This window comes from Mytilus galloprovincialis, chromosome 9, assembly GCF_965363235.1.
Source record: "Mytilus galloprovincialis chromosome 9, xbMytGall1.hap1.1, whole genome shotgun sequence".
Lineage (NCBI taxonomy): Eukaryota > Metazoa > Mollusca > Bivalvia > Mytilida > Mytilidae > Mytilus > Mytilus galloprovincialis.
This window is the reverse complement of record NC_134846.1, coordinates 28,504,557-28,517,666: the sequence shown is the minus strand read 5'-3', so window position 1 is coordinate 28,517,666 and position 13,110 is coordinate 28,504,557. Positions and strand designations below refer to the sequence as shown.

The 13,110-nt window shown below is 30.8% G+C and overlaps 1 protein-coding gene across 2 annotated transcripts in view; it reads right to left on the bottom strand.

Moving 5' to 3' along the window:
• The window catches only part of LOC143044740 (guanylate cyclase 32E-like), a 109,307-nt gene that overhangs the window by 47,226 nt on the left and 48,971 nt on the right, over window positions 1–13,110 (bottom strand). For both annotated transcript variants that reach the window (XM_076216865.1, XM_076216866.1), the window contains exon 2: window positions 11,297–11,719. In XM_076216865.1, the coding sequence (XP_076072980.1) occupies window positions 11,297–11,662 (366 nt within the window). In that variant the 5' untranslated portion in view covers window positions 11,663–11,719. The remainder of the gene's footprint in view (window positions 1–11,296; window positions 11,720–13,110) is intronic.

Genomic DNA, 13,110 nt, shown 5'->3' with positions numbered 1-13,110 from the left:
GATACAAGGGTAGTATGATATTGCATTAATGATTGCCAATGATACACAATTGACATAAAATCAAGGACTTGAGAAAGCAAATAGGTACACATCTCAACCAAAATACAAGAGTAAAATCATATTAAGGCATAATTTTGTTTTTATTTTACATATGTTATGAATGTTATATTCAGTGTTCATAAGTGATGAGAAATTCTCACGAATGTTAAACTAAAAACACAAATCGTTGAGAACCCCATTGAGAGCTAATACCTTTAGGTATAAAGTTGCATTGACTTCTGTTTTAGCATGAAAGCCTTTGATACCTATAGTAATGATTGTACCAGACAAAACATACTAGTATTTTTCGCAATCTGAAGGAATTGACACGGCCTTCATCATCAACACTGAGACATCTCTTTAATTATAGAAAAGTAAGTATTTTATGTTGGTTTTCTTTAACTGATATAACAACTGGAATAATAAACTATCTTCAGAAGCAATACAATCAATTCAGGTTTATGTATTTCTAAGTGGGTGGTATATGCAGTTATGACGTCTCTAAAATATCATAAACAGAACATTCATTGACCCATTGAATAAAAAAACCCATAAAAATGATCATCTTTATCTGATGCTAAAATGGAAGACTTAATCACTGGCAATTTATGAGAGAAAACATCGCAACTTTTATTTAAAAAGATTGAGATGAATAAATATTATAGGTCATGCACAATTATAAGCGTGAACAAATCATCACAAAATCTAAACAAAAAAATATCATAAAAATTAATGCAACAAAAAATATATGATTGACTCTTGTTAATAGATTAAAAAAAAAAAATGACTTCACTTCAGTTACAACTCGTCGTACAGAATAAATATGGAAATTGATAATTAAACAAAATTTATTTGTGATATGCTGAGAAACCTATTTTGAAAATATATACTTTCAAGAATAATCAACATGCAGTTGATTAATGTCCATATTGTTGTTTGATTAACGTACAATGATATGGCCAATATATCGCGCATATTCAGTACAATATTCTGATAAAAAGATCAATAAGTTTCATGTAGTTAGGCTCAACAAATGAGATCGAACGGATAGAAGCCCGGACATTTCGGACGGTCATTTAAAACTGAGACGCTGAACGTTCATACCTAACGTAGCTGTGTATTTATAAATCCCGCTCAGCTTAACGGATGGGTTGTCATTTAATTTACTTCAAACCCATTACATTATGCAAATTTAATCTGTTTGATAACTGGTTCATGTACTGACAAAAGAAGATCAATAAATTCAATCAAGATGAAATTATAGGAATATTCCATTGTAGCAGATTGACACAAAGATATTTTTTCCCCTTGAACCCTTTTATTTTAATGCGCTAAAAAATTGTTGGTTTTACATAGTTTAAAGTTGGAACGTTAATTTTCTCGACTATGACAATGATAATTTACATAAATCTGAATAAAACCTGCACAAGAACGACAAGTTTTATTAAGTTGCTAACATTTGATTTATTTAATTTTGATGGATCGCCTTACTTTTTCATTTTAAAATCAATAAAGGGAATTTGATTTATAATAGTTATCAAAGGTACCAGGATTATGATTTAATACGCCAGACACGCGTTTCGTCTACATAAGACTCATCAGTGACGCTTAGATCTAAATAGTTATAAAGCCAAACAAGTTGAAGAGCATTGATGACCCAAAATTTCAAAAAGTTGTGCCAAATACGGCCAAGGTAATCTATTCCTGGGATATGAAAATCCTTAGTTTTATCGACAAATTCAAAGTTTTCTAACAAGAAATTTATAAAAATGACCATATGATTGATATTCATGTCAACACCAAAGTTCTGACTATGGGCTGGTGATACCCTCGGGGACGAAACTTCCACCAGCAGTGGCATCAACCCAGTGGTGTAAATAGTTATCAAGGGTATCAGGATTATAATTCAATACGCCAAACGCGCGTTTTGACTACATAAGGCTCATTAGTGACGCTCAGATCAAAATAGTTATAAAGCCAAACAACAAATACGTCTATGGTAATCTATTGCTGGGATATGAAAATCCTTAGTTTTATCGAAAAAATCAAAGTTTTCTAACAAGAAATTTATAAAAATGACCTTATGATTGATATTCATGTCAACACCGAAGTGTTGACTGCTGGGCTGGTGATACCATCGGGACGAATGAATGTGGTTTTGAACCCCACTAAAAATTATGAAAATAACATTGAGTTCTCACATATTAAAATCACTGCATGCACTTCCAGATTATATTCTTTGGCTACTTCAAAATTATGATTCAATAAATACTAAAATCCAAAATGTATTTTGTTATTTAATATGAACGGGAACATATTTGTACAAAGTACATTCGAAAACAGCAACGATAAGACACACATATTTTGAATGATATGTTAATCCAAACAAAACACCTTCTTTTCTAAATTATACTTAGAAAAATATACGATAAAGGATAACACATCGCTTTTCATGGAAGCATAATTGTTTTTCGGCCGTTTTATTGTTGAAAAGCCATTGTCCACACAGAGAACCATGGAGAATTGAATCTGTAATGTAACACTTGGCATATAGAAAGATACGAGTATAATAATACCGGTCGAATTAAAGAACAACGTGGAAACTTGATCATGGCATTAGATACAAAATGCTATAAACAACTTGCTTTTATGCAATATATATGTGCAATTTGAATATTTATTTCATGACTATCCCTCCCTGTTTTTCTCATGTTGAAATAAATGACTTAAGGCACGAAACCCAAGTGACTGAACTCTACTACTTACGGGTTAACAAATGATATACCAAACAAATTCAACTGCACTGAATTTCCTCCGATTCTCAGTTTGAAAAGATCATAATAGAACTATAGCTTTTATGTAATCTTAATATCAAATGCATGATTAATAGAGAAAAATATTTTCATTTCCGTTCAGTTTCCAGTAGGTACTGTGAAAATTTAACCAATTACTAAAAGCCACCTTTTGGAAATTTCAATTACAACTTTCATCCGCTTGTACAATATATTGCATAAGTAATTATTGGAAACTTATAAATTGAAGTTCGTGTGAGCAATTTATAAAACTGCTGTGATTTATTCCGTGTATGCAATTTATTAACACAAAAGATGACGTTCTGATATAAATAGACATACATAAAGCTATGAACTGATGAGCAACATCTTAATTGACATCTGAAATAGTTCTATAAATCTAAGCATTTCCGCTAGAAATAGAAATATAAGTTTAGTATGGATTTGTATATGGCTGTTGCAGGATTATACATTATAAAACAGTAGTATGTATGAAAAAGTACATGCGCTAATTGAAAAATTGTAAAGTTCAATATCAATTTCAATTTTTAAGATTTCAAACCGAACACAAACCCTTTAAAAGATTTTGATTACTTACAGATAGCAAAAATGATAATATGATACCTAGATTTACGTACTTTACGTTTGAAACAATTGTCCAAACAGCATCGAGGTTAATCGAATGCAATTATTGTTTTGATTGTCATTATATTAAACTAATCGCATTTCCGCTAGAAATAGAAATATAAGTTTAGTATGGATTTGTATATGGCTGTTGCAGGATTATACATTATAAAACAGTAGTATGTATGAAAAAGTACATGCGCTAATTGAAAAATTGTAGAGTTCAATATCAATTTCAATTTCTAAGATTTCAAACCGAACATAAACCCTTTAAAAGATTTTAATTACTTACACATAGCAAAAATGACAATATGATACCTAGAGATACGTACTTTACGTTTGAAACAATTGTCCCAACAACATCAATGTTAATCGAATGCAAAAATTGTTTTGATTGTCATTATATTAAACTGATTGCGATTAATTACAATTTGCTTAAGCATTTCGACACATGTGTCATGAAAGTGATCTCAATCTTTTATTTTAACCTTGTAAAAAGGATTGTCTTAAAAGATCAATCCGAATTATAGAATTCATTTAAATATAAAATGAAAATAGTCTTTGCACATTTAAGGAAATGAAAATTGATAACAATCACCGACTGAATGTTTAAGGAAATGCAATCAGTGTCTATAATTGACTTGTTATCTGAATGTCAAAGTTTAGTTATGATGACAAAAATGTCTTCCATCCAAACTTTACAAGAAAAAATTTTGAACAATAGCTTAAAATATATATAACGTTATCTTATTAGTTCCTTTAAAAATAAGAAAAGAGAAAAATTGCAAGCTATTGAACCAGAATACTATTTATTTCCCTTTGAATGTTTATGTCACAAAAATATGGATATGCTTCGTACACTGTATATAGCTAGACCATCGAAGTCAAGTGAAATGTACAAAACCAGAATTGAATGATTCAGCTGTAAAGATTAACAATTTCGTAATTAAAATTAATAAGCAAATTTTAATGACAATTATATTGATGCGAGTGAATATATTGGTTGATTGGTTATTTGGTGTTATCGCAACTATTTGCTAATATTGACAGACATATTTTATTGGTGAATGAATCTTACGAACACACATAATAAGCAAAATATTGATTCCTGAAGGAACTATATAGTGTTAAGATTGTGCTTAAACACCACTGTCCAGGTAATTTGGGATTGTAGAGAGCTCACAAACATGTCTAACCGCACCACATTGTTTATTTAAAAAGATTTAGTATGATATACAACGAGACAATGATCCATGAAAGTGTAAATGAAGTAGATATAAACCTTTATAGGCAATCTTACGGCCTTTATCAATTAGGGAAAATATCCCAACGGCTATAAAAGACCCCGACATGAAAATATGAAACAATTCAATTCAAAAACTAACGGCCTATTTATTTCAAAATAATTTGCGAAAAAAAATATGACAGGTATGAACCAACGAAAACCACTGAATTGCAGGTTCCTTACTTGGCACAGGCGCATAAATAATGTGGTTGTGGGAAGCATGTATGTGATTGCTCAACCCTCCCCAAACCTGGGACAGTGGTGCTACAGTACAACAAAAGAACAAACTATAAAAATTAGTTGAAAAGGTCTCTGCTGATCAGATCAATACAAAGCAGAAAAAAACATCTAAAATAAAAAAATAAGTTTTGACACGTGAAAACACCGTTACTGTCATAGTATTAAGTATGAGCCAGTACCGAGTTAAAAGTCTGTAATCCAGTGGTTGTCGGCGTTGGTTTCTGTCTATTATAAGAGGTCGGTTATTTAAAAACGTATCAACCGTATGATATACGTTGACGTATACGCATCTGCAGATATACCAAACAATATATTGTGATCCCGAGCTTAGGCTATCATATGTTTTCCCTCTGTCCCAGTGGTATCTTTCGACCCTCTTTTCCTACAATTAAGTCAGCTACACAATTAGATAATAGCATTATAATTAATCAGTTGCCCATCTGCATTATTGAAAGTCTATACAATTAGAGCTCGGGATCACATAATGTTTATTGGTAAATCTGCAGATGCGTATGCGTCAACGTATATGATACGGTTGATACGTCTTTAAATGACCGACCTCTAATTATGAAACGTGTAAGTTATAGTCAATAACGACAAATAACTTGAATGACAAACATGAATGCGTAGCTTGAAAAATATTTAATATAAAACATTATCAAAATTTATCGAATATTTACTCTTCAACCATGTTCAAATAAAAGAAAAAAAAATACAAACGAAGGTTTACCTACGCCTTCCCCTGATCATATTAACAGCAACACTAATATATATATAGGCAGATTGTATTGTCTCAATACAAACGTAAAGCAATTTCCCCGCGTCAAACTTTCGTGTACGGAATTCTTAACCTGTAAATTAACTTAGTCTATTTTAGTGTACAGTAGATACGGTTTAGCCATATTGGTAATGAAAGTGTTAGTGCCACATGATTCGATCTTCTAAGTGTTATCAAACAGTGTCTTTATGTAAAAGCTTGTATGTCATGTCTGACCCAAGGTTATCGTTATTCAGTCCCTATAAAAGTCCACTGCTTCATAAATCATTTCGACGATTTAATCATCTGTCTTAATTTGTTTTACAGAAATGGTGTGGAGTTATACTGACCCCATGTCACTTATTTTGATGTCCAAACACCATAAGCATTCTATCACATGAAACCGGAATATAATTTCTTTGTTGAAGTAATCTGAGTAATCAAAATATTTGTTACAATCATACTGGATTGTGTAGACATTTGTCTTATTTATATAGTCTTCAGAACAGACAAAGATCATCAAAAGCCAATTAATCATTAAAAACCGATACCTTGTGATAATTCATATCATAAACCAAGAAAAAATTAATTAATCGTTTTCCGAGGGAGAAAACAGTTAAATCAATTTATAAAAAAGTTGTATGTATTCCTTCAAGTATTTTCGTCCAGATAAAGCGGTTACTCACATTTGCACTGTTAGTAATCAGTCTATTTTTTAAAGGCTTTATAAGCAGTAAACTGTAGCTGGAATATCTCAAGTGGTTTTTAGCCAATTATTATTCCTAACCAAAGTATTATAATGGTTCCTGTATTCTATAATAGCAAATCCTGTTAAGTAACTGAAACGAAATGAGTCGTACAAAGATGTTCTTATATCAAAGTTAATGTTGGCATTAGACGGGAGGATATTATTAAAGTAAAGTCTTTTGCATTTAGCAGAAAGAGTCATTCAGTAAAAAATAATTCTTACTATGAAAGTAAGAAGATCTAGTATGATGATCTTCATTATTCAACTCGATCTTTACCAGTGACTAAACAACGTAGATTTACCTATTAAACACTTTCGTAAATGTGAAATTTTACTAAAAACTAAACTCTTCAATTATTATAAAAATTAATTATCGCATGGCATGTTGTCATGCATCTTTTATATTTCTGTTAGCTCACATTTTATTGTGAACTATTAAAAGATCAAATATGGTTAGTCCTAAACAATGCAAGTTTAGACTAGCTTAATATTAGTTTAGCTATTGATAAAATCGATTAACACAAGGATACTCATGGGTGCTTTCAAAAGTTTACAATAGACCACATCATGGCCATCAGCAACAATTCAAAAAGGACAATAAGGGTCCACATAACGGCAACAAAAACATTTAATTTAGCAATCCAAATCTCATAAAAAATGAAGTTGAACTCGGGTGAAACAGAAAGGTAAAAAGATTTCTTCTTCGGAAGTAGGCCGTCGTGTTGTTGGGGCCAAAACAAAATCAGATAATAACTATCTTTTTAATATTTTTTTTAGGAGAAACAGAGGAATGGTATAAATCATATACACCGTATGCGTCACTCAAACGGTTGATTTTGCTTCATAGATTGCTTGGTGTTCAATGCAATTTTCAGAATATTTCGCTTTTTCTGGGAAGTCATTTTAATTGGTGTAGAAAGCTAGAATGCCCAGAGAGAACCATCGAAGTTCAGTAGGAAAATTGACAGACCGTGCAAGGGCTGTATAGCTGCAAGGTCGTTAAAAACTTCCATAGGACAATTGACAATCATAGTCAATAAAGATTGAGTCGAAAGCACCAAAGCGTACCGAGTTCCAACTTACAACCTCAGTGTGACAGGCGATTTATACAGTAGTGGCAGTTAATAAAAGAAATTGAACTAAATACATCTACATTACAGATTTCTTTTTATTTTAGCCAAGTATCCTTTATTGAAAAAGACAGGTTTCCTATATGGTCCTAAGGATTGTGACCGGATTTTTTTCTGTTCTAGAACAATTAAAAGCTGAAAATAGTTTTCAGACTTTCTTTAGGCAATGGTTTTGTCATCTTTGTTTTTTAACTTTTAAAAATACGTATCTGATTCCGTTAGTGAGTCAAATTCATTTAGATTTTTTTTTAAACATCAAAATTGTGTGTATTGTAATCGTCAATTGGAACATGAAATCAACAAATAAATACTAGTCACAATATAACATTTTAACACACATTGAATTGCTCTCTACTCTTTGAATTTCGGCTGTTTAAGTTAAGTAAAAAATCTCGTATATGTTTATGGAGGTAAAATGTTTGGCACCTAGTCAAAATGATAAAAGATAATTAACGAAAAATAATTCCTAAATTTGATTTGACTTCTTTGCTTTGAATAATTAATTCATATGAATATGACAGATGTTGTCCATTAGTTTGTGTTTGAGCTTTTGATTTTGCCATTTGATTAGGGACTTTTCGTTTTGAACTGTCCTCGAAGTTCAGTATTTTTGTGATTTTACTTTTTACATCGTCAAAGGTTTAATAGTCAACTAATCTTTAGTTTTTTTTATTCAGATTCCTTGTTTGTAATATTTATCGAAATATCTGATTTTCATTATTTTCGTTTTAACTAATTGTCTAGTTCTTTATGGCTTACTTCCTATAATCTTGGGTAATTTTCTCTTTAACGAAGTTGTTATTGGCCTCTAAAAATCAATTAAACACGTCTTTTAAAATGTAAAACCGATCCGTTCTTATTTTATCTTTGCGAACTTACTGAATTGAAAATCAACCTAGTTATTGAATTTTTTACATTTATTTACAAACCCCATGTGTCTGATAGAAGTGGAAGAATGAAAATGCAGCAATTTAAGATAATGTCAATCAGCGCATCTTTATTTGACATAATACGTTAGAAATTTCAATTTCAGAGAATTCGGATTCAATTCTGAAGTTTGTATCATGATCAGTCATAGTAATAGAAATTCACAAGAACATTACTTCCAAATGAATACAAATACCAAATATGAATATCCGTACATAGAGTTCAACACTTAAATTTTAAGCTACCAATTTGCTTTTAAGTTTAAAGGATATTTTCACTTAAAACTAACTAGATCACCATGTAAGTATATGTATCCTAGTTTATTATGAAACAAATCATTCTTTAATCGGATAAAGATTAGCTCGAAGTTACTGTTCGGTGGTTGAAGTCTTAGAATTGTAGATGTAAGATATGGAGACTTATATGAAAATCACCCTCAAAATACTTCTACCTGACCTTGCCGATTATACTAAATTACATGAGTCTACAATTTGTAAAAATAAACGGAAGAAATTTAAGAACAGAAGAAATTATGCAAACATGACTAATTTTGTTTTTCTTTAGAAGGCTTTAAATATATAGAAATATTTTATTTTTTAAACTATCTGTTTCCATAAATACTTTACAAGTTACAGACAGACAGCACAAACTCTGGACTTTATAAATCTTTTTAAAATAAACAACAATTGATAACATTGTAGACCCCAAAAAAAAATGATTTTTTTATTATAATGATTTTTTCAGTAACATTAATGACAGGTTGAAACTATCAAAAGATGACTATAATAATGATGATATTTAATCGACAGGGATTCTAAAGGAGAAACTCCAGTCAATACTGAAAAGCAAAACTATCATGTCTTATTGGCCACCTCTTTTTTTTTTTTTTTTATTTCATATTGACATATATAATATATGTTACACTTTATAACTTACAGTATTAACTGTTGTAAAACATCAATGAAACAAGAAAAAAAATATCCAATTTACATATTTATAAGGATTATCTACAATGTATGTCTAATTCAGAATCATTACATATGAAATTGGTTCTACTTCTAACACAATTAAGTCTTTATGTGAGTAGAATAATAACCCATGAAACGTGGTGATAAGAAGACGATTTATAATGAAAATACATGTTCTAAAACTACTCATGATAACAAAGGATACCCAAAAGATTTTATAGTTTTTATGTCAATATAAAATTAATAAAATTGTTTGATGCAGCGAATTTTTATCATGATTAAATGTTCTTAGCTCTATCATGTTGTGTATCTTTATTCTGTGATGGTCCAAAACATAAGATGTAAGATAGTCGGTAGTGTGGAAACACCAAACCAATATTCTAGGCGAAATTTCAACAATAAAATTATAAGTCGACACTGTTTTAATGACTAACGGAAATTAATTTGTTAAAATGTGAGATACATGTCTTATCATTGACGAAAAACATATAATTAATGAACATCAGGAAAACTGACAAAACTAATCTTAATCATTATAACGGAAAGTCATAAAACATATCCATACAATAACAATTAAAGGCCCTGTTGCTGCATCTTAAGTACATTCTTATGTAAGATGAAAGAAAACCATGGCAAAAAAATTGACAAATGAAGAAAAGAATATGACAACGATGTTATTATGCCACGTATTTCTGGTGTTATCAGGTAAAATCGAAATCAAACGTTATGTATATAATCTCACAACTTTTAAGAGACTGTAAACATGCAAAAAAGTATAATAATCACTGACAACATTATCAGAGGAAGTTGTTGCAACTTAACAAAAAATAGTAAAAACTAGTCCTTATTTGTGCCGAAAATATTGAATTTAACTGTAATTTTTCCTGTGTTTTCTATTTTTGTCTCATTGACACATGCACAACATATATCTTCTATTTTACATTAATTTTATGATAATAAAATAAAATATATGTATCTAACAACTAGTCAGCAATTGAAATCTTTAGGCTCCTATGGAATTGAGGACAGGGGGAACTTGAGGTCATTTGATGCGAATGTGTTTAATGTTTTGTTTTACGTAAATATAAATGTCAGCATTATATTGTTGTTAATACATATAATTGTTATGCTTTGACCCCTTACATGTCTTATGGGTGCAAGTTGTCTTAGTAAAGATATATGGATAACTACAGGTAGTGCCACTTGTTTTAAATCGTAATTTGTCAATTAGCCTTGAAATAAATCATATATAAGTAAAAAATTAAATCATTAAAATAGTTTTAAAAGCAGCATTGTTATTTGTATATATATGTGTAAATCCAGTCTCCCGTTAACATAATGAGACCATTCCAAATTTCGTCACTGATGAGTCTTTTGTAGACGAAACGCGGGTCTGGCGTAAATAAAAAACGTCAACCTTGTTATCTGTGATGAGTTTATTTACGTATATTCATTCATTTGCTTTTGCGAACTATTATTTCTAGTAAACTGACAGTTCATCGGAAAAGGTACGTAAAAATGTATTTTTCTATTTTAGGTAGCCACAAATAGCAATAATAGTTATCAAAGGTACCAGGATTACAATTTAGTACGCTAGACGTGCGTTTCGTTTACATAAGACTTATCAGTGAAATAATAACATGCTAGATAAAAAAAAGTAAGATATGAAGTAGACAAAAATGTGATTGAAAACAACATGGTTAAAGGCAGAGAAGACAAAATGACAAACATGAGTCCTTCAAAACACTACACACACACACACTTAGTTTAATAATAAATTACTTACATATGAAACCATAGGAAGATTGAATGCAGAAGCTATCCTTCCTTCGTGTATACATGTTTCCTGAGGTCCTATATAAACGGAAATATTATGTTTTAATAATTCCACTGTTTGCCGAATACTCTCCTTTTCACTACCATATGTTTCTGCAGATGTGAAAACTAGCGTATGATTTGGTAATATTGTTGAGTCTGAATTAATTTCGTCCAATGCAAAGGTTAATGCACCTGATATAGATTGACCAGGGCGCTGGTAATATTTACCTAATTGTTCCGATCCGGTTAAATATCCTAAACGGATAACGTTGTTTCCAAAAGTAAATGTCACAAATTCATAGAACATCACCAGAAAACAAATAAAATTTATCATTTTCGTTAACTTTCATTATCCATATATGCAATTACAACATTATTTCTGTAGCTTCGTCTGAAAAATAAATATAAACTTATTCACGCAACATTCATGCATGCATATTGAGTAATTATCGAAGACGCAGAAAAATTTGCCGCCCCGATAATTTGTTTCTGTGGCGTATGTAACTATAATAACTACTTTTTAACGTCCTCAGAGAAAAGCAAACGAAGTCAGCATCACTGATGCAGGAGATTATATAGACTATCGAGTTAATGTGAACTTTGATTTTTAACAAATGGCAAATTAAATTACTGTTTTTCTCCAACAGAGTATAAAGTAAATGATCCGAAGTATTAGTTGTTTGATAACTTTGTTTTCTCGTGGAAATTAATTAGCTGTTAAACTGTTATTTCTGAAACGTTCAATCTATTTCTGAAATAAGAAACAAAATTAAATAGATTCTTTTTCATAAGTCACTTAACACACGTAGTGTAGATACAGTTTAATTAACTTTCCAGAGAACTTTCTGGCTTTATCACTGAGAAATCACTGAGATATATTTAAGCTCCCAGTATGCAGATACATTTTCGATATTGCTCTCCGAGACTTCGAAGATAAAAACTCGCCGCATAAGTTTACCTCCTGTTAGTTTTACTTCCTAGTAGGACTCAAACTATCCTTGCCTGCAAGCTTATAATCAGAGGACAGTTCTAAAAGCCCCCTCTATTGTTTAAAACAGGACTGAAATATGATTTATACCGAAAGTAAATCAAAACACCGACTGATTATGACCGCTTCTGATAATCTGTATGTATATGTGTGAAGGAATTAGTTATTTTAATGACCACGGCTTGGCCCTTATTAATGTCGATGCTAGTGCATTTCTAATATCAGAAATTTAAAAACAGACAGAAACAACGTTCAAAATAATTTTGTATTTGCACAAGTACTAATAGAGATTCTGAACTATTAAATGTATCGTCTGGAGCCTGTAATTCAGTGGTTGTTGTTGTATATCATGTTTGTTTTTCGTTCATTATTTTTTTCTCGTTTGAATTGTTTTACATTTGTCATAATGTCTTAATCTTTTATGCGGTATGAGTTTAGTTTAAACATATTTATTTATAGTGGATTGGGAAACAAGTTTTGCAACTTATATTAATCCCTTTCCACTTTGCAGGTGTAGCGGCATTAGCCTACTCTTTTTCGAAATCTACAAGGGTGTCTTTAACGTGCAAGAGATATGGCTGTCTCTTAACACGGGTCAGCCATTTATCGTCCCCTTCCGACGGTATGAGTTTAACTTTATGTCGGAGGCCTTACAGTGACGTATAGTTGTGAATTGCTGTGTCAATTTGGTCTCTTGTTGAGAGTTTAGACTAATTGGCAATCATACCACATCTTCTTATTTCTATATTGAACATTTAAACATTACACAAAAGCGTAAAATGATTCGTAAGGTG